A 20367-nucleotide genomic window follows, 5' to 3' on the forward strand; every position below is an offset into this window, starting at 1 on the left:
AGGGCTGAGTCTGCAATCTGCGGCAGGAGGGCAGATTCACGCCTGGTTGCTCACCAGTCTGCCTGGGATGGAAGGGCAGTACTCTTCCCAACCTTGATGTTCCTGTGGAACGCACCCACTTTCACTTTGAATGCATGTTCCCCTTCTGGGCCTCTGACCAGCTCACAGTGACCACAATCGGAGATGGAAGTATGTGACTCCCAAGTGACAAGGACCCCCAGAGCCCCTCACCAAAACATGGTGGCTCTCCCAGCACCAACACTCCACCACGCTCTCAGGAAAGGGTCGCATTTCCCAGGCACAGAGAAAAAGCTTCTTGGGCTAGTTCTTGGGCAGAGGAGGACCGGGCACCCTCTGCAGGCTGGAGACCGTGCTCTCCCCAGTGCTCTCTGGGGGAGGGAGGAACGCATGGCCCCAAGGAGTCCCTTTCTCCTGTCCCAAAACAGTGAAATAGAGAGTGTCCAGGGGCCTGGAGAGTCAGCTCCTGCCCAGGCTCGGTGAAGCCTCATTAAGCCCCCCAAGGGGGGATCGAGTCCCATCTCAGAACCCAGATGGGGCCTGTTTCTCTTCCAAGACAGGCCAGCCTGGCTGGAGATGTGGGAGCACTGGAAAACGAAGCGCAGCGATCGCTCTCTCCCTCTCAAAGTCTCCGAAGGAGGAAGAGTTGTCACTGGGACCCAGTGAGGAACAGTCTGTATACAAAAGTGTGAGTGCGTGACCAGGGAGTACACTTGGCTGTGTGCGTGAGTCTGTGTGGGTGTGATGGGTCGTTCTGAGCCTCCCGGCCTAAGGGCGAGTGCAGGACACTGCCCACCCACACGGTGGACAAAGAAGGGGAGGAAGCTCCTACATGCAGTCCAAGCTGTCCAGTGGAACGTCCTGGAACCCGGGAGCCAGACGCATCCGCAACCCCCCCCCCAACACACACACAGTTCCCCTGGAAAGAGAGCCACTTCGCGACGCCGTAGAAGCCGAAAGCGCAAGTGCCCGTGCTGGCGTCTCGCTGCAGAAAGAGGCGCGGATACCTGGAAAGAAAACAGCGCCCGAGGCCCCAGGAAGCACCCAGCCTGGTCTCCGCGTCGCGTCTTTACCATCTTTACCATTCCCATGCGTCTGCAGCTTTACCTAACCTGTCGTTGCCATCGCCTCAGGTCGCAAGCCCCACAGCTCGCCCGTCCCCTCCCGCCTTACGCTGCTCTGGGCCCCGCAGGGACCGGGAAGAGAAGGGGAGCCGCGGGGAAGTCGCCCTTCCCTCCCCGCCCCGCCCTCACGGTCCTCCGCCCCCACCCGCCCGCATCCCCCGCCTCTCCCCTGGGTGAATGGTGCGCTGCCGCGCGGCGGGCGCTGGCGCTGGGGAAGGCGCGGGCGGCGGCGGCGGCGGGGACGGCGGGTGCGCAGAGCCGAGCCGGGGTTGGAGCCGCCCGCTTTGCATACGCCGTGGGCGGAGCGGGGTGGGGGGGCCGGGCCAATGGGCGGCCGCCTGGCGCGACCCTGCGGGGCGCGATCCGCCCCCCTCGCTCGGGCCCCGGCCCCGCTCCGCGCGCTCTTCACTTCTTGGGGGCTTTTTAAAACAGCGCCACTGGGGTCTTCTCCATGCGGCTCGTGCTATGACAGCCTCCGTGCTCCTCCACCCCCGCTGGATCGAGCCCACCGTCATGTTTCTCTACGACAACGGCGGCGGCCTGGTGGCCGACGAGCTCAACAAGAACATGGAAGGGGCGGCGGCGGCGGCGGCCGCGGCGGCCGCGGCGGCGGCGGCCGGGGCCGGGGGCGGGGGCTTCCCCCACCCGGCGGCGGCGGCCGCGGGGGGCAACTTCTCCGTGGCGGCGGCGGCCGCGGCAGCCGCGGCGGCCGCGGCCAACCAGTGCCGCAACCTGATGGCTCACCCGGCGCCCCTGGCACCCGGCGCCGCGGCCGCCTACAGCAGCGCGCCGGGGGAGGCGCCCCCGTCGGCCGCCGCCGCCGCTGCCGCCGCCGCTGCCGCTGCAGCGGCGGCGGCGGCGGCGTCGTCCTCGGGAGGGCCGGGCCCGGCGGGCCCAGCGGGCGCCGAGGCCGCCAAGCAGTGCAGTCCCTGCTCCGCGGCGGCGCAGAGCTCGTCGGGGCCCGCAGCGCTGCCCTACGGCTATTTCGGCAGCGGCTACTACCCTTGCGCCCGCATGGGCCCGCACCCCAACGCCATCAAGTCGTGCGCGCAGCCCGCCTCGGCCGCCGCCGCCGCCGCCTTCGCGGACAAGTACATGGACACCGCCGGCCCCGCGGCCGAGGAGTTCAGCTCCCGCGCAAAGGAGTTCGCCTTCTACCACCAGGGCTACGCACCCGGGCCTTACCACCACCATCAACCCGTGCCTGGCTACCTGGATATGCCGGTGGTGCCGGGCCTCGGGGGCCCTGGCGAGTCGCGCCACGAGCCCCTGGGTCTTCCCATGGAAAGCTACCAGCCCTGGGCGCTGCCCAACGGCTGGAACGGCCAAATGTACTGCCCCAAAGAGCAGGCGCAGCCTCCCCACCTCTGGAAGTCCACTCTGCCCGGTAAATGGCACCCCCTTCTCAGCCCGGTCCTCTGGTTCTGCTCCAGCTTCTCCTCTGCTCGTTCCCGGGTCCCCCTCGGGTCCCTCCGCGCCCTCCCTGGCCTGCCCTAGTGGTGCTGCACCCCCGGGCGCCCACCCCGGCTGACTGGCGCTGCCCGCACTGCCCTTGAGTTGGGCGGGCTCCTGGCTCTTCCCGGGTGAGGGATGGCTGGGAAGAAGCTTGTGGGGACCCTGGCTGGCTTCCTTCTTCCTCTGCGCCCCGCCCTCCCCAGCGCTTGACATCGACTTAAGGTTGGGAAACTGACCTGGAAATGGTTTACCAAATTGCCCATATTCGTTCTCTCAAAAAGGCCTTCAGTATGGAAGCATCAAGTGTTGGGGCTTTGGGGCTACAGAGAGGACCCAGGCATGGAAGTATTGTCCCCTGAGCCTGGTGTTAATGTTTGGGCCCCTGGGCTGGGCGATCTAGCGAATCCCGCTGTGCAGACAGAGTGACCTGATCTGGGGAGGTCATTGGAGCCCTGAGCGATTTCATTTCAGTGTGGAACTAGCCACCCTCCCCACCCACCCTCCAGGTTTTGGCAGAAAGGGTGAATAGTACAGCGAGTGGCAAAGGGCAGCGGGCACTGCAAGGAGGTGGCTCAAATAGAGCTGTCTGTCGCCTGTGCCCTGGTCTGGATCTGATCTCTCCCTAACTTGCCTTCTCCCTATCTTACAGACGTGGTCTCTCATCCCTCAGATGCCAGCTCCTACAGACGGGGGAGAAAGAAGCGCGTTCCTTACACCAAGGTGCAATTAAAAGAACTCGAACGGGAATACGCTACAAACAAATTCATTACCAAGGACAAACGGAGGCGGATATCAGCCACGACGAATCTCTCCGAGCGGCAGGTTACAATCTGGTTCCAGAACAGAAGGGTCAAAGAGAAAAAAGTTATCAACAAACTGAAGACCACTAGTTAGTGGATGAAAAGTGGAGTTAGAGGGCAGCTTGAAGAAATTCTTCAGAACTTGTTGCTTTGCCCAGATAATGATTATAATGCTGATAATAACTGAAGAATGAGAAAGAGAAAGAGACACTGGCATTTCGCTTTCCTGAGGGGGAATCTCTTTCTCCAGTGGAATCTACAATTTTTTTTAAAAAAACTTTTCTCTAAGAAATGGTAAAGACTGCCCATTCTCCCGCCAGCCCCACCAGACCGTTAAGTGACAAACTCTAGAGTCAAACGTCAACCCCCAAATACGCAATTTCAGATAAGTTACGCATTTACTGAAATCTTGTAAGTATTTATGTGGCCGTTATATTTTAGGACACTAGGTTATGTGATAATAATCGAACGTTGGTTACAAATGCAAGAGGCTGTTGTAAACATCTGTTTGTCCTTGGGTCACCATTGCCATCGCCTTTGCATGTTAAGTGACTGCTCAGGTAAATCTTAGTGAAGTTCCTGCCCTTGTTGTATATTCTGCAAAACATGTCATGAGTAGATTTAGAAAGGAAAGGAGAAGAAGGTACTGAAATAAGAATCTTGGACTATCTGGTATGAAGGGAGAAAGGGAGAGAAAGCTCTTCCGAGGATCGTCTGTCTTGGTGGTAAATACAACCAGCTGAGTGAGCCTTTGAGGCTACAGGGGAACCCAGGTTGGGAATGTCCTTCTGTTTAAAAAAAAAAAAATTAACTGCTTATAACAAGCATTCTTCTTGTGGCATTTGGACAATATTTTCCACCCTGAAATAATTTGTTTTACAAAGAATTTGATATCCTTTTAAAACTACTTAAGGTGTCAGATAATTCACAGAATTCACTCCATGTCAGATCTCCTGAGAGGTCCCACCCCAGCATGGTGGCCTTTGCTTTGGACAAAATTAGTTTTTCATTTAAATCGGTATTTCCCAATATTTACTAAGTATTTTGCCAGAAAAATAACTTTCCTTTTTTTTTTAATTTTTTTTGGAAAACTCAGAAGGGGGAAATCCATTACCCTGAAACATTTAGATGTTTACATTCTCCATGTTGATCTGTTAAGGGATTAGTATTTTTTCCTTGTGATTGTGTTCTGAGACTGCATTAGAAAGTGTAGGGATTCATCTTCACAGCACGTCTTTAATCAAGCAGTTATGTCAACCAGCACATTCATTTTGTTCGTATTCACTATAACATGCTATCTTGTAAATAAAGACATTCGGCACACTGTGAAAATGTATTTGTGCACCTGCTTTTCAAATATTTCGACTAAAAATAATAATTAAAAAACCTTAGACCTGTAGATAGTTGATATGGTGGTATTAATTATGTTAATGAAGTAGTCACTGCCATTAAAATCTGAAGAAAATACTCATTATTTTCCTATGCTAGACGTGCCCTGCACAGAAAGAAAAGGAGCGGGTTTGTCCTGTACAAACCCAGGACCATTCTTTTCTATTAGTATTCAGCTTTTTTTTTTTTTTTTTTTGGCTGCAAAATTTTTTTTAAGCAAAGAGAGGAATCCTTCATAACCAAAATCCTAAAAATTTAGACAAGTGCTGCAAGAAGGTTAAAGTGTCAGGTATTCTGAAAAGGAGAGAAAAGAAAGGAGGAAGAGATAGTAAAAATTCCCAGGCTCCCTGTGGAAAATGAAAACCAGTTGTTTAGTATCCGCAGTGCCCAGGCTATCGTATTTTAAAATCTACTGTCGGGTCTGCATGTGTCTGAGAGGGCAGGTTTGGATATTTGTTGAAATGACAGGACTAGGAAAGGCCTTAAACCTTGACCTTGATGAAAAAAGACAATTTGTGACCTTGACTTTTGACAGCTCATGAATTGGCCTCGGCTGGATTAGTAGATCAAGGGCGCCACCTCGCGTTGACAAGCTTCCTTGTAATTCTTCAGCTTCAAGGGAATCAGAAGGTCTTACCTCCTTGACTCCTTGTTTTAGAGATTTAGTACTCATTTCTTTGGCTCCAGATGGAGCAGTTTTGAATATATGTAAGTTATACATGTGCCTGTATATATGTGAATATATATCATATGTGTATACATGTATACATTTGCCTCTCAGTGCTGTGTGTGCTTGTATATATGTTGTCGAGTCTGTACAGATATGGTGTCATTAATTACTGATACCCCAGGATGATGTAATTTAAGGTGATTGCAAGAGGTGAGGTACCAAATGTACCTTACATGCCGAAGTCTTGCTCCTTTTCTTTAATGGCCAAGTTTGACTTGTATCCACAGTGACTCTCTCTGCATCCGATTTCTGCAGATCTGCTTTCAGGCTGTACATTTCTGTTTACAGTCTAAGAGGTGTTCTTAAATAACCATTCTTTCTTGGCCCTCACCCTCCAAGGTGGTCTACCATCCTAATTAGAACTATGAGGAAATCTATACGGCAAATAAAGTCTCAGATGCCTTGCTAACTCTAGAGCTCTAGAGTTACATTTCAAAAATTCAAAGAAACTCACCTCTTAAGAGGTCAGTATGGAGAGCTTAAATATCTCATATCTGCAAAATAAATGACCATAATATGAATGCAGAAGGAGAGTTATCCTGGAGAGCTCAGAGTCGAATGCTGCGCCTAGGTGGTGTGCAATCTTACACTGATGCTTTCTAAGCTGCCATTTGATTTATAGAAGGAATACATACCTTTAACGTTAACAACCACCATCAAAACTGTAATAATAACAACAATCATAGCTACTACTTATTGAGCCCTAACAACACATCAGGTGCTGTGTTTAGACACATAACTAACACAAATGTATGTGTATGGATTTCGTATACACGGAAAGTGATGTGTTTTTGTCCGAAACACATGTGTATTGAAATGTTGGTGGAACCAGGAGCCTTAGGATGCAGAACTTTGAGATGGGATTAATTTAATTGTCATGTTAGAGGAAGGTAATTGTGAACTGAATAACCGTATTCATCATTTTATGGAAAACAATATCGGTCAGTTACAAACCTGGCTGATGGAAACCTCTCCAACCTGAAGACTCACAGCTCCTTCGCAGATGGAAAATTAGAGAAAGAATCTCTAAAGCTGTCTCAAAAACAGCATGGCCTTGAAACATACACATGGAATGGTCTTGTGAAGTGCAATCAAATTTTGCTGCCCTGAGGATTTTCACTCCACTTGTGGAAACAAATGAAAATGATGCTTCAGATGAACCGCCCCACATCTTGTTCCACAGCGCTCCATTTCTAAATGAGCTGCCATCAAGCCAGAGTAGCAACTTTCTCCCAAAATGTTTAAAGTGGTGGAAAATCCCCTCAAAGCTGGATCAAACTGTGTGTTTACGAACAGCTCCAAAGGGGACTCTTCTGTTGACGGGGGGATATTTTTCTTTACATGTAAGAAATATCCTGAGCCTCAGGCCTAGGAAGGAGGCCAACAGCAGCTCTGCGGCAGGAATACCAGCCCTTTCAGAAGCCATCGCCACTGCAGGAACTCTGGGTAAAGTAGTAGTTTTTTTTCCCCCCCCCCTCCCTCCAGTTTTGAAACTAATGACCACAGATATTTCAGAGCATTCTCCCTCCCATTCTAAAATAGTTGTTGATAATGTCGATCTTACATCTTCCTTAAAATTCCCATGGATCTACCAGATAACCTGAAGTAAGCAGGAATTGTGATGGCCCCCTAAAACCCAAATAGCAATAATTAGTCTAATCTTAAAAAAAAAAAAAAAAAAAAAAAGACATCCAGGAGAACATCCACCACATAGGAGTAATAATGCCAGAGAGTGGGATAGTGATCTTGAATAGCTGATTCGAGTATATTTTTCTTAAAAGAGACACACTTTCAGAATAAGAAATTGTAATATGGAAACAACTAGACACCATTTCCATCTATTAAATTAGCAATGATTTTTTAATCCTGTAATGGCCTGTCATGTTACCATTTAAAAAAAAAAAGAAAGAAAGAAAGAAAATATGGGACTTAAAAAAACCCTACTTTTCCCATCTGCTCTTCATACCGTCAAATGTATTAAGGTATTTTAAGTGGATCATTGTAAAATGCCACTTTGCATTTCACTACTATTTATGCCTGATACAGAGCTGAAGTCATCCATTTAAAATGGTTTTTTTGTGTGTGTGTGTGTGAAAACAGAAAGACTTTTTTAAGGAAAGAAAGGGGGAGAATGTCTTTTTGGAAATTCAACGTAATTGAGATATTTTCTTAAAAATTCACGAGGCGGCGAAATTCAGCTGAGGATGATAGTTATGTGTGAGAATAGTTAATGACACATTTCACCGTGTAATATATGTGCAGATGACACCCTGCTGAGTGTGTTGGAGGGTTTGGTGAAGATGCGGCGTCTCGATTCTTCTCTTCGAATTCCCGGTTTCTTTCGGAGCGGGAGAGGAGACGGAGCCTGCCCGGGACTGCTAAACCCCAGACCCGGTGGGTTCAGAGGCGCCCTTCCGGATTTGCGAACCTCCAAGGAGGAGACGCTAGGGGCTTGCTGATTTATGCGCATTCCTTTAAAGTTGATCGAATGCGTGTCAGCGGCCCAAGACCTGGAGAATCAGAGAAATGTGCAGCGAGTCGCTCACATCCCATTTTTCATAAGCAAAGATGTAACGTTATCCAAGAGGCCTGCGGAGATTTATGCCTCGGTTTTAGGACACGCACACAAGAATTAAGTTTTCATCCGCCAGGCCGCCTGGTAAATAACAGCCGGGTTCATTCTTTAGGAAAATAACCCACTTTCCGATCGGCCGCTTCAACCCTAGCGCAATCTACCTAGCGCCGACGAATGCCCGAAAGGTGTCTGCTATTTTTAATTTGAATTTCAAGGGAAGAAAAAAGACGCTGGCACAGAAAAAGTCCTCCGTGGAAGCAGCCAAGGCCTTGCCACAGTTGATTTCATTTCAGCCTGGCTCCGTCGCGCCGCCGAGGAGCTGGCTCCGCAGGGCAGCAGGCATCACAGCGGCGCCTCCGGGATGTGCAAACCTCTGCGGGCGGTTGCGCGGCGGCGCGGGGCCTCCCCAGGGGCCGGGACGTGCCCGCGCGGGAGAAGCGCCGCTGCGGACCCGGGGAGCCGCCCGATGTCGCGCCCTCGGGGGCCGAGGAGGCTCCAAATCCTCCGCGCGTCGGAATGAACCTTCTCTTCAAAATGGAGGCGCAAAGCCTGCGAGAGCCGGCCTCGCTCGGACGGCCTGTGGGCCGGAGGGAGCCTGCAGCAGGACGTCAGGCCGAGGTCAAGGCCCGGGCCCCCCCAGGCCCGCGCCCGGCGGACCCCGGAGGACGGGCCCCCGCGCCGCGCCGCGCCCCGCAGCTGCAGGCTGACGTCACCGCCGCCCGCGCGGGCCTTCGCGGGCCGCTCCGGGCGTTATTTGATGAGGACGAGCCGAGTCAAACGAATGTTTTGTGCGGGTGCCCCTTCTCCGCCCCGCCCCTCCCTCCCCGCGAGAATAATCGGGTATTTAATCTCTCCCGGTCTTAATTCTTGGCAGCGTGGAAGGTGGTTTGCAACGGGAAATAAAACTTGACAGGAGCATTTTCTCTAAAAGGGGTTCTGAGACGGGCTGAAAAGAAACCGTGTTTTTCTCGACCAAATACTTCCGCTTTCTGAGCCCCGACCTGACGGGTGGGGTGAGATCCGAGGGAGCGGAGAGGGAGCTGGGCACGTAGGGCCACGTTGCGGACCCGGCGGCCGAATCCGGGCACCCAGCGCAGCCCTGGGTCTCGGCCCCTGGGCCGGAAAGCAGCCTCGGCCTCGCTGGGCCCCGCGTCCCGGCGACGTTCGGCTCGGCTGTAGGCCCGGCGCTACTCGCTGCCGGAGACCAGACCCCGCGCACGGGAAGGTGGCACCGGCAGGGGCCGGCTGGCACCCAGAAGAGTACCCTGGCGCTGGCTGAGGACGGCTGGGGTTAAGCGAGAGAGGAGGGCGCTGGGGGGTGGAGGGTGGGGGGCTTAGACCGCTGGGCTCAAGCTCAGAGCCTTTTGGCCCAGGGGAGTTGGGGACAAGCGCTCGCAAAGGCGATGGTGAGCCCTGAGACCGCTGCTGGGGGCTTTGTTCCGGCTGCGGGTCTGCGGACACTGCACAAAATGCAGGGGGGAATGGGGGTGAGCGGTGTGCGTGAGTTGTCCGGGCTGCTATTAGGTGGGAGAGGCTGGAGAGAGCAGAATCCCCCTCCTGGCAGCTCAGAGAGCGCCCTCCCCTCGCGTCGCAAAGGTCAAGTCCTCCGCGCCTTGGTCAGGGCCGGTCGCCGCAGGAAGGCGCAGGACACACACTTGGCCGGCGGCAAGCGTGGTCTGATACCCCGAGATCTCAGACTGAAAGTAGTTCTTTCTTGGTTATCAACTCCTTCTCCCCTAGCCGTATTAAAAAGGAGTTCCGGCAACCGAGGGTAGCCCCGGCTTTGTCCCCGTCGAGTCCCGGAAGAGCTGAGCCCGCGGAGGCCTAGCCTGGGTGAGAGGTAACGCCTGCAAGCTCGGGAGAAAGGACGCGGCGGCTAGATCCGAGCTCTGGGCTCTGATAGAAACAAGGGGCCTGGTAGGGTCAGCGGGACCAGCCGGCCGGGAATAGGATAGGGAAGCAGAGAACCTGCTGGAAGCCTCTCCTGAGGTCCCTGAGTCCAGATGTGTTCCTTCAGTGCCTGGCAGGCCTTTGGTGAGAACTTTGATGCTCTTCCGCTCCTTCTCCTGCTTAAATGATGCCCTAAGAAGTGAGGTGAAATCTGCCAAAGGTTAAAAAAAAAAAAAAAAAAGAAAAGAAAAAACCCCATTCTTGATTCGCAGACTCCAAGAACCCCCTCCCTGTGCTGTGGAGGGGTAAGCGCCCCTTCGCTCTGCCCATAGCTTGCTTGCAGCATGTCACCGCATCAGGCCTAGGGGTCAACAGGTTTCAACCCCATCTGCCCCTGAGCTTATTGCTCCAGGTGAATCAAAGAGGCCCAACAAATGATTTCATCTGGTTTTTGCTGTTGTTGTTGTTGTTGTTGTTCACAGCATATAGAAAAGCTGGGCTTTATCCCAAGGGCTGCAGGAGTGGAGCAGCGTCTTGAGAAGACAATAGCCAGAGGGCTTGTCAGTGGATAGACACCTTCGCAGGACTGCCTATCAGGGCATGTGGGGGAGACTCCCAGGACAGGGTTTGACTGGACAGGAGTCCCCTTTTCTTGAGGCTGGAATGTGAGCCATGGCTCCAGGCTGGGTAGGCCTGAAGGAGCCTGGGGAATGGCCCTAGGTGGCAGCTGAAGCTTGGGGTATGGGAGCTTCCTGTGGGGACCAAGACCCCGAGGACCAGAGCTAGCCTTCTGGTTGGGTCACTTTCTTTTGTCCTATTTATCACAGACACACTTAGCTGGGGAAACCCGCTCGGGTCGAAGCTGCAAGGAGAAAGGAAGGCAGATACTGAGAGCCAGGACTTTGCCCTTCAATGCCCTCCCCCCCCATCTGTTCCCACTCAGTAGGGGGAAGAATTTTTAATGAGTCCCCAACAATAAAAATAAAAATAGTTCTTCTCAAAGGAAGTAACCCTCTTTCTCCCATCACTTTGGGACCCACTAAACTAAATAATAACCAGATTGCTTTGGGTATCTGAGACCCTCTGTTAACCCTATGCCCCACCCTGAAGCGGCCAAGGGAAGGATGTGGACTTCTTCAGATGTTTATGAACCTTGGAGAGTGAACCTGTGAGTCAGATAAGAGCCAATCATAAGGTCAAGTTCAAGGCATTACCTGTTCCCATGCTTTACAGAAGGGCAGTGGAGCTTGTAGGTGGGACAGGTGCCTTGTCAAGCCAAGGAGAAAAATTAACCCCTGCCTCTACCTAGTAGTGATCGGGGGTATGTCTCTTGATGTTTCATCAAAGCCCCAGGGCCACCTCTAGACAGTGCCTGGAAATGTGGTAAGTTGCTCATGACCTGCCAATAGGTCATTTTCTGAGAACAAATACTGGGAGATCTCCTGAGAATATCAGACAGCCCAACCCTCAGGCTTATGGAGAACAGACAGATGTACCTACAGGACTCCTTTTGGAAGGAGAAAGCCCCCAAATGGAGGCCTGGCCTCCAACCCCATGAAGGGCTTGATGGCTGTGTCCGCCCTGAGCCCTCTGGCTGGCTCTTGCACCTGTGCACAGGACAACCACCAGGGTTGAAATGGTCTTTCTAGAAACAGGTGTGACACTTAGGGACAGAGGAAGGTAGGGGCTCAGACCAGCAAGAAAAAGCAAAAAAAAAAAAAAAATTAGTACCCTATGGAATCCACGGATAAACAACTGTAGATCTTTGGGAGTGAATTTTGGTCAGTCAGGTGGGCCCTAACCCCTCCCAGGCCTAAGGAAGCAAGACCTGAGTCCCAAGAAGAGAAGGAGCAAGTATTGGTGAGAGAGGGAGAGAGAGAGAAAGAACCCGGCAGGGCCTTGGAATGGAGTATTCAGAAGAAGGTGAGGCTGAGCAATGTAGTTCAGACCCTGGTGGAGGCCTGAATTGGGGGAGAGTCAGGAACCTAGGAGACCCCTTTCTCTGTGTTTTCATACTGGGTGCCCCCCAGTAGCCCCTTAGCTCTTGCTCAGCCTAGGAGGGTATCAGAAGAGGCAGGAGCCTGCACAAGGGAAAACTCGGCTGGAAAGGAGCGGGAGACAGGCAAGCCAGAGCCGCAGGGAGATGGAGAAGGAAGCCTAGGGAGGAAAGGGGGTGAGCGGGTGGCCCGCTGTGGGCACTCGTGTTAGGGGTTGTGCACTGAGCCGTCAAAGGGCTGGAAGGTGCAGACACTGGGGACTTCGGAGTCTCAGATTCTGGGACAATGAACCACTGCCAGAGTCCACACCAGCCCCAAAGAGAGAAGAGGGCAGCCAAGCAGCACAGCCAGTTGGGCTCGGGAACCCCTGGGGTCTGGAGGCGCTCCCTGCCCCCAGCCCTATCCTCCCTCAGAGTGAGTGGGTATTATTAAGCTGCCTATCAAGTGACAGTCGGTTCTGCTCATGTCCCTTGAGTGACTATGCTGGAAAGAGCTCCCCAGCACAACAACCCCGGTGAAAAGGCTTACTTCACCCTAGCGCACACTATCCACGCCAAGGCTCTTCAGCCGGGGCACCGCAAGCAGGCGCCCTCAGGCTGCTGCCCAGACCCTTCGGCTGCAAGAAGAAGGGGAGGCAGCAGTGCTGGGCAGAGGCACCTGGACACACTTTATTCCGATATGATATCCTGCCTGGAAGGGTGCATGGAGCATGGCTCGCAGGGCTCACCAATCTCCGCCAAGGCGCACTCAGCCTGCCCGCAGAGGAGGGTCCAGGAGACGCTGCAGAATCCCCCAACCCCCCACTTTTAGGGCCAAATCAAACGAAGTTGAGAATGGCTTGGTCTGCTTTGCTGAGCAAATCGCCTCGTTAGCCGTTTCCGCCTGACAAGGCTGGCTCGGGCGCCAGCCTGCTCCTCTCCGGGTGGCCATCTCCAAACGCTGCGCCGGGGAGCGAGGGCCGGCTCTTCGAGGGCAGCCTAGACCTTCAAGTTTGGAAAAACAAGAAGAGATTGAAACAGCTCCCTCCCTTCGTCTCCGCAGACACACACGCACCGTCAGGCTGCCGCCACTTCCTGCCTTTGTTTTTCTTCCTCCAAAACATTTTTGGCCTCTAGCATTAGCTGCCGTGGGGCTCCGGGTGGACGATAAAAGGAAATACACACTGAAGACTGTTTTCTGGAGACGGCCCCGCACTGAGGAGCTCCTGAGAAAGAACGGTTCGTGGGAAACCAGTCTCCAGGGCCAATGTCACAGCCTTGCCTGTCTTGGATTCTTCAAAAAATGCAACTCACACTTGGCCTTCCAGGGCAGGCTTCGCCCCCCTCGGATCGTCCGTGGAGCCGAGTGGGCTCAGCTTGGCTGTTGGGCCTCCTACAAAGCAGAAGAGTCAGTTAGGTTCAGAGCAAACTCACAACCGAGCACCCCGAAGCGAAGCTCTGCCTCCCCTGCCTCCCCCAGATTTGGTCTGATCCTCAGAACTGCACCTACCTCCAAATACCCGCCCTCCACACAAATAAAACCACACTCGTGCCTCCAGTATATTCCAGGCAAGAGGGGCAGAAGCAGGCAAAGCTAGGAACGGTGCGCAGCCTTGGGGATCTGAGCACCCCCTCCTGTCTCTGCTGAGGAAATAAAAGCATTCGCTGCTCAGGGCGTTTTCTCTTCTGGCATCAAAAGCCTTTATCCTCATCTGTCTTCACAGCAGCACCCCCACTCGCCCCCTCCCAGGCTGCAAGTCCCTCCGGGCACCCCCCTTCAATATAGCCAAATTGCCCTGCCAGTGGCTTCCAGAGCGCCTTCCTCTGCCCCAGCCTCTCCCGGGGAATTCGCCTTTGTCTCCTGCAGACACCCTTGGGATCTAGCACCCTCTTGGCTTGGCTCTCAAGGACATGGGAAGCACTAGTTATGCAGAACAGTGCACATCCCTATACTGACCTTTCTGCAGGGACCCCCCCCCCCTTCCCTGGCATCAAGGCGAAAACTGATCCAATTGGGAGAGGGGCTGCAGTGCAGCTGGGGTAGGTAGCTTGGCGTCCCCCGCTGGCGGGCCACCGCAGCCAGTCTGCTCAGGCACAAGCTGAAGTTGACTGCCAACACTGCTATAAAACCCCAGGTCTGTCTAGAACTGTTTTCGGTTCTCCTAGACGCCCCCGGGTTCAATTATAGTCTTAAAAGCCCTAATACAAGTGCAAGAATTTGTTTGCCTTCACCCAGGGGCGGGGCAAGCCCCGCAATGGTGGCGCCTTTGTTGTGGCAAAGTCACTGAAACCCCTCAAGCATTCCTTTTGTTCGAGGGTCGGGGTGGCAAGGACTGGGTGGGCTGCTGAGGGAGAGTTTGAGAGCCAAAATCAGCCAGGGAATGGCTTTCGATATGGCTGTTCGCAAACCTTGCCTTCTCCCTTTTATATTCTGTCTTCAAGAAAGAGATGCTGTGGAGAAATAAATATTTTGCCTTTTTGGTCGCCGCTGGAAATACAAGTTTTTTCACTGCAGGGCAATCTTGTAGCTGTGATTCCCAGCTTTAGGAGGTCTCAAACGACCCTTCCCAAACAATCTTCCTTCCCACCAGACTCCCACTCACACCAATATCTCCCCCTGCACAAGCCACGGTAGACACATAGGTCGAGCTGAAGATGCTCAAATAATTTCAAGTTCAGCTCTCTGGGATTCGAGAGCCATGAAAGTTCTTGCAGCAAATCCTGAATAAAGAGTTCATTAAACCGATGTGTCTGAGTAGTTTGATTTGTGATACGCAACCCTTGTGAAGGAGGGGGGTAGAAGCCACATAAACATTAATGCTAATAAATTAGTTTACTCCACTACAGAGTAATTACTCGATATTATTGATATTTACGGTGGGCATTCAAATGCAATGGTGGGCCATCGTTTGGAGAAAATACATAATGAGAATATTTCTTTTCCAGTGCAATACATGATTAGATTTGTTATTGAGTCAGTTACAGTCAGCTCAGCAATAAATAAATAAATCGATGTTGACACTTAAATACCAAAGATCTTAGAGTTTATACTCTAAATCTCCCCAAGATATATAAATACCTTTGGCTATTTCCTGGATGGGGAAAGGGAAAAATTTATCCTTTTTCATTTTTCAACTTCTCTCCGGCGACATCCAGTTCCTTGCAAGAAGATAGGTGTGGGGAGGCCTCAGAGCTGGGCCCCTCCCAGCTCCTGGTCAGGCAGAGCTGCTCTATGCCCTCCTCTTCTGCTTCTCCCAAACATTGTTCAGTCAGTCCTGCAGGATGGCAAGCATTTTTCACCATCTCAATTTTTTCTTTCCACTTCCCAAGAAAGCTAGACTCTTTCCAGCAGCTATGGCCTCTGTCTCTATCTTTAGCTCAAACCTAGCCTTTTCAAAGCATTCTTTTCACCTAGGGTGCTGGGAGTTTCAGAAGCAGTCTCTTTGCTTTGGCGTTGTGTTCTTTCTGTGGGATGAGCCTAGCATTCTGAGTTTCTGCCCTGCACATCCCTGGCTCCCAAGCTTTGCAAAGGAAAGGAGGCAGTGTTACCCCTTTCTCAGCCCCGGCTCCCTGGCCCTGGCTCCTCCTCACTGCCCCCACTCTCCCTACAATTCTGGAGCTCCCCGAAAGGCCCCCGGAAGGTGCAGCATACCCAGGAGAAGTCTCCTCGGATGTCAGCGCCTCCAAAGCAGCCCAAGTCTCGCCTCAATTGCATGGTTTCCGAGTCCTCAGCTCCAGAAGACCCGGCGGGCGGACCAGTGCGCAGCGGCGCAGTCCACGCGCCTCTGGCTCTGCGGAGTCACCCCGAACCCCGGCAGACAGCAGGGAGGAAGGGGTTTCTCCAAGGGCAGGGCTTGGGGTGAGGAGGCCTGCAGGGACAAGGAAGGGGAGGTGGATCCCGGGTAAGACGAAGGCCCTTCCGGAACCTGCGGATCCCTGACAAACCGCGGGGGAAGCCGCCCTGGTTGTTGGCGGTTTAGGGACGGAAGGCGCTAAAGCGCTTCGGAAGTGACCATGAATGAGAGCGTGTAATCAAGTCACCGTGCAAATCGGGCAAGCCACGAGGCAGGCACATCCACGGCTGCGAACCCTGGCCCCGAAGGGGGTCCGGCCGGCATCGGAGACAGAGGTGGTTCCCACAACAAGCCCGTGGGAGGGGGGCAGCGAAGAAGGAGGTGCAACTGCGAACGCGAACCTCCAGGCGAATAGATTCCGAGATCACGCACGGGCCGCGCAGCGACGAGCTCCCCCCGCCACCGCCAGCCTGTGGCAGCCCTCACCCGGGGAGTGGTGGGTGGTAGGAGTTGAGCTCTCTCGCCGCCCTCTGCGCACTCGAGGGCCAGGACCGTGCAGTTGAGCACAAGCAATTGCCATAGGGTAGCACCCAGCCTCGCCGCGCGCCGGGAGGCCCCCCAGCCAACATGAGTTACACCGGCGATTACGTGCTTTCGGTGAGAACACCGAGTGACGATCTGTTGCTTCCCCTGAGGTGGCTACAAAGAAAGGAAGCCGGGGAGGGAGGGGAGAAGGGAAAAAAAAAAAAAAAAGGAAAGAAAAAAAAAAAAAAAAAAAAAAGAGGCCCGGACCAGCTCGCAGCTTGTCAATTTCAACATCGGGTCACATGACCAGCACCTCCCTGCTAAGGATGGGGATAGATTTCCACGTCAGCTTACGTCTCCAAATTTCTACTTCACGGATCCGCTTCAAAGAGGCAGCTGCAGTGGAGAATCATGTTAAGCTCGGCTACTGCGGAGAGCCCAAGGTAGCCCAATGATGGATTTTGATGAGCGTGGTCCCTGCTCCTCTAACATGTATTTGCCAAGTTGTACTTACTACGTCTCGGGTCCAGATTTCTCCAGCCTCCCTTCTTTTCTGCCCCAGACCCCGTCTTCGCGCCCAATGACATACTCCTACTCTTCCAACCTGCCCCAGGTCCAACCCGTGCGCGAAGTGACCTTCAGAGAATACGCCATTGAGCCCGCCACTAAATGGCACCCCCGCGGCAATCTGGCCCACTGCTACTCCGCGGAGGAGCTCGTGCACAGAGACTGCCTGCAGGCGCCCAGCGCGGCCGGCGTGCCTGGCGACGTGCTGGCCAAGAGCTCGGCCAACGTCTACCACCACCCCACCCCCGCCGTCTCGTCCAATTTCTATAGCACCGTGGGCAGAAACGGCGTCCTGCCCCAGGCTTTCGACCAGTTTTTCGAGACGGCCTACGGCACCCCGGAAAACCTCGCCTCCTCCGACTACCCCGGGGACAAGAGCACCGAGAAGGGGGCCCCGGCGGCCGCGGCGACCTCCGCGGCGGCGGCGGCGGCGGCGGCGGCAGCGGCCACGGGCACGCCGGCAACTTCAAGTTCGGACAGCGGCGCCGGCGGCTGCCGGGAGGCGGCGGCGGCGGCGGAGGAAAAGGAGCGGCGGCGGCGCCCCGAGAGCAGCAGCAGCCCCGAGTCGTCTTCCGGCCACACTGAGGACAAGGCCGGCGGCTCCAGTACGTATAAAGGCAGCGCCCAGCGCTTTATGAAAGGGGAGTTGGAAATCTAGCGCAGCACCGCTGTTAAATTTTTATATGCTGTTTTATAAGCATATAAGGTTTATGAAGGGCCTTTAGGTTTCCCCCAACAAAACTTTGTTATAAAAGGCGGGGATCACGTGGCGAGTGCTGAAATTGGCCGTGAAATACCCACCGGCCAAGGCATGCCTGAAAAAAAAAAAAAGAAAAAAAAAAACAACTCTCTTTTTCCCTTTTTTCCCTTCTCAGCTCCCAAGCCCGGCAGCTCGACCCCGCTCGGGGCCAGCTCCGGGCTGGGGAGCCGGAGGTGGGCGCCTGTAAATTCCCCCTGCAAGGGCTCGGGAGCCTTTGATAGCGAGGTAATCCGGAGATTTTTATAAAAGCCATGTGTTGCGCGGGGACTCCAGTCCCAGCCGGGATTCAAAGGCATCGCTGTTTAACGATGGCGCTAGGAGCGTGTTTAACAGATAAAATAGCCCGCTTAGCCCGAGCAATATATTAGAAGAAACAAATTAACCCAAAGTTGGCCTTTTTGTCCAAAGGAAGCCATTTTCCTTTGGCGCGGTGGCAATTACGTGCTGCCTTCTGTCCGACTGCATGTTACAATTGTTATTCAATCTGTCAAAAGGGGCTTTTTCCCGTGGCTTCTAGTGGAGTTTTATTGAAAGGGGACCAAGTCGAGCTTGGCTGCAGCTTTTGGAAACCCCACTCCCCCACCCTGTTGAAACAGCATCCCTGCCCTGCCAGGGGGCCTGGATGGCTGTGGGGCCTTGGTGCTCAGGGAAGGCCCAGAGTAGGGGGCTTCCTCTGCCACTTCCCCACCTCTCTCGGAAGCCAGGAGGCTGGCCGGGGAGGCAGGAGTTGGTGGCCCGGACTCAGGCTGACAAAGCCCCGGCAGCTGCCCCAGATGTTAACGAGGGCCGAGTCACGCCACAGCCCAGCCGGGAAAGACTGGGGCTGGGGCCGCCTTTACTGCCTCGGGAACCGGCCGCCCAGGTGTTGGAAGGTGAAATGTCCTCCGGCGGCTGTTTGTTTAGTCTGGCGGGGCTGGAGGCAGCCGGCAACCCCCACTCGGCTGCTTTGAAAGCGGTTTCCGCGGCACCAACTCGCCTGTTGCAGAGAGGAGCCCTCCTTTCTGCTCTGGGGCAGCGGGAGCCGCTTCCCTGGGGGCCTATCTGGGGAGCTGGCTTTTATCTGGGGCTGAGCCTCAGCCCGCAGCCTGTCCCCAGCCGGCAGTAGGAGCCTGAAGGCAGGGGCCTGGCTTGGGGGGTGGAGGGAACCCTGGCGGGGTTTGGGAAGGACCTCCAGTCCCTGGGGCCAGCGCTTTTCCTCCACTCGGGGCTCTGGGATGGATTGCAGCCGCCACACCTGGCTCAGTCCCTGCCTCTTTCTCCCTCCACAGGTGGCCAGCGAACCCGAAAAAAGCGCTGCCCCTACACCAAGTACCAGATCCGGGAGCTGGAGCGGGAGTTCTTCTTCAGTGTGTACATCAACAAAGAGAAGCGCCTGCAGCTGTCTCGCATGCTCAACCTCACCGACCGTCAAGTCAAAATCTGGTTTCAGAACAGGAGAATGAAGGAAAAAAAAATTAACAGAGACCGTTTACAGTACTACTCAGCCAACCCACTCCTCTAAGGCTCCAGCCAGCTGGAATTGGGTGGGGGCTTCATTCACAGGAGATTCTATGCAGATTTTGCCCTTGACAAGGTCAAGGCACGCGGTGACTTTTGAAGAAAGGAGCTGTGCAAGAGAGGGGAGGCTACGTGGAGATAGCCCCAAGGAGGCCGCCGGGACTCTTCCGGGGCATCTGTGGTTAAGATTCCTAATGATAATTGGATTCGGAGGATTGTGCCTCAACTAGAATGAATGGTTTGGGACCCTAGGTGGTTTGCTCTTGGAGACTGTGGCGCTTGGGGCTGGGTGTGGTCTCCATCGGGACTGGGCCCCCTGCCAGGCCCCCTGGAGATCGACCCCTGCCCAGGACCCTCCACGAGGAGCCTGCCCATCCCCAGGACTGCTGTGTCCAGATCTCCAAAGCCAACTCAGCTTGGGGACAGGAGCAGAAGGAAGGGGGCGGCTTCCTAGATGCCCGGATTGGGGCTGCTTTCCAAAGGCAATGTGAAAGGTGAACTAAGAGGGTGAATGCGAGTGGGGAGAGGGCTGCTGAGCCTTGAGGGGAAAATAATCTGCTATTCCAGGTGGCATCAGTGGCTCCCCACCCCTCCTAGCCACTCGCCGCACTGTCCCAGGCCTGAGCTTCTAGCAGTTGCCTTCTGCAGCCCACCTAGTTTTTCCTACCGAGGAGAGGAGACCCGCCACTCAGGCCTAAAGCCTGGTCCCAGAGCAGACCGTTCCGAGGTGGAAGACATCAAAAATCCAAGAGGCTGCACCCAGGCCGCCGGCCGCCGAGATCTCTGCAGGAAATGCCTGTGGAGCCCGGCAGCTTGGCAAAGTCTACACCACACTTCATTCAAGCTTGGATTTGCTCGGTGGAGCAGCGGGCCTGGCCAGCAGTCCCAGCTCTGAGGGGGCTCAAGTCCCCCACACACCCAGTTCCTGTACCATACTCTGCCCTTCACCACCTCAGAACTGAGCTTGGAAGCTTCTGGTGATCTTCCAAGAGCTCCAGAGTGATTTGGAATTATTTTAAAAGATAAATATTATATTATATATATATATTTCCCTGCAGGAACCAAAGCGAATTTTAAAAGATGCAATGTGGGGGGGGGGGAGATGATGAAGAAAATATTTAAAGGCTCTATCTGTTTACAGTGTCCCATGGTTAAACTCACTCACTGCTAAGAATATTTGAATGTACACTTCATACAGGGATGGTGTTCAAAAGACTTGTAAATAAAGGACCCATAACCTATTTCGCTTGGATACTTTTTTTTTTTTT

General features: G+C 54.0%; 2 protein-coding genes and 1 long non-coding RNA gene across 7 annotated transcripts; 2 read left to right on the forward strand and 1 right to left on the reverse strand.

Annotated features, from left to right (window-relative positions):
* The first annotated feature begins 1535 nt into the window (after positions 1-1535).
* Positions 1536-9021, forward strand: HOXA13 (homeobox A13). Of its 3 annotated transcripts, none has more exons than XR_014833119.1 (3): positions 1536-2529; positions 3247-6962; positions 7779-9021. XR_014833119.1 is itself a non-coding variant. In XM_085004763.1 (3 exons), the coding sequence occupies exons 1-3, from the start codon at positions 1608-1610 to the stop codon at positions 3489-3491; spliced, it is 591 nt and encodes a 196-aa protein (XP_084860889.1). In that variant the 5' UTR covers positions 1556-1607; the 3' UTR covers positions 3492-5551.
* A 3598-nt stretch (positions 9022-12619) lies between these two features.
* On the reverse strand, positions 12620-17290 carry LOC102160006 (uncharacterized). 3 transcript variants are annotated; one of them, XR_014834006.1, is made up of 4 exons: positions 16630-17290; positions 15609-15825; positions 15036-15231; positions 12620-13349 (listed from the first exon to the last, which is right to left on the reverse strand). It is a non-coding gene; the product is annotated as an uncharacterized LOC102160006 (long non-coding RNA). The 3 variants fall into 3 exon arrangements; XR_001302428.3 differs by having other exon boundaries at positions 16237-17290; XR_014834005.1 differs by lacking the exon at positions 16630-17290 and adding an exon at positions 16152-16284.
* Positions 16644-20340, forward strand: HOXA11 (homeobox A11). Its single transcript, XM_003134850.5, has 2 exons — positions 16644-17447; positions 18871-20340. The coding sequence occupies exons 1-2, from the start codon at positions 16727-16729 to the stop codon at positions 19101-19103; spliced, it is 954 nt and encodes a 317-aa protein (XP_003134898.2). The 5' UTR covers positions 16644-16726; the 3' UTR covers positions 19104-20340.
* The last annotated feature ends 27 nt before the right edge of the window (positions 20341-20367 follow it).

This window comes from Sus scrofa, chromosome 18, assembly GCF_054392235.1.
Source record: "Sus scrofa isolate SSC_HxYL_T2T_F1_AM1 chromosome 18, Sscrofa_HxYL_maternal_Yorkshire_Landrace_v2.0, whole genome shotgun sequence".
Lineage (NCBI taxonomy): Eukaryota > Metazoa > Chordata > Mammalia > Artiodactyla > Suidae > Sus > Sus scrofa.

What these genes read in the sequence shown, in the direction of transcription:
- HOXA13 (XM_085004763.1), top strand. An exon ending in CTGGAAGTCCACTCTGCCCG is followed by an intron (nt 2,530 to 3,246) that starts GTAAATGGCACC and finishes CCTATCTTACAG; the next exon opens with ACGTGGTCTCTCATCCCTCA.
- HOXA11 (XM_003134850.5), top strand. Translation starts at nt 16,727, where the DNA reads ATGATGGATTTTGATGAGCGTGGTCCCTGCTCCTCTAACATGTATTTG. An exon ending in GGACAAGGCCGGCGGCTCCA is followed by an intron (nt 17,448 to 18,870) that starts GTACGTATAAAG and finishes CTCCCTCCACAG; the next exon opens with GTGGCCAGCGAACCCGAAAA.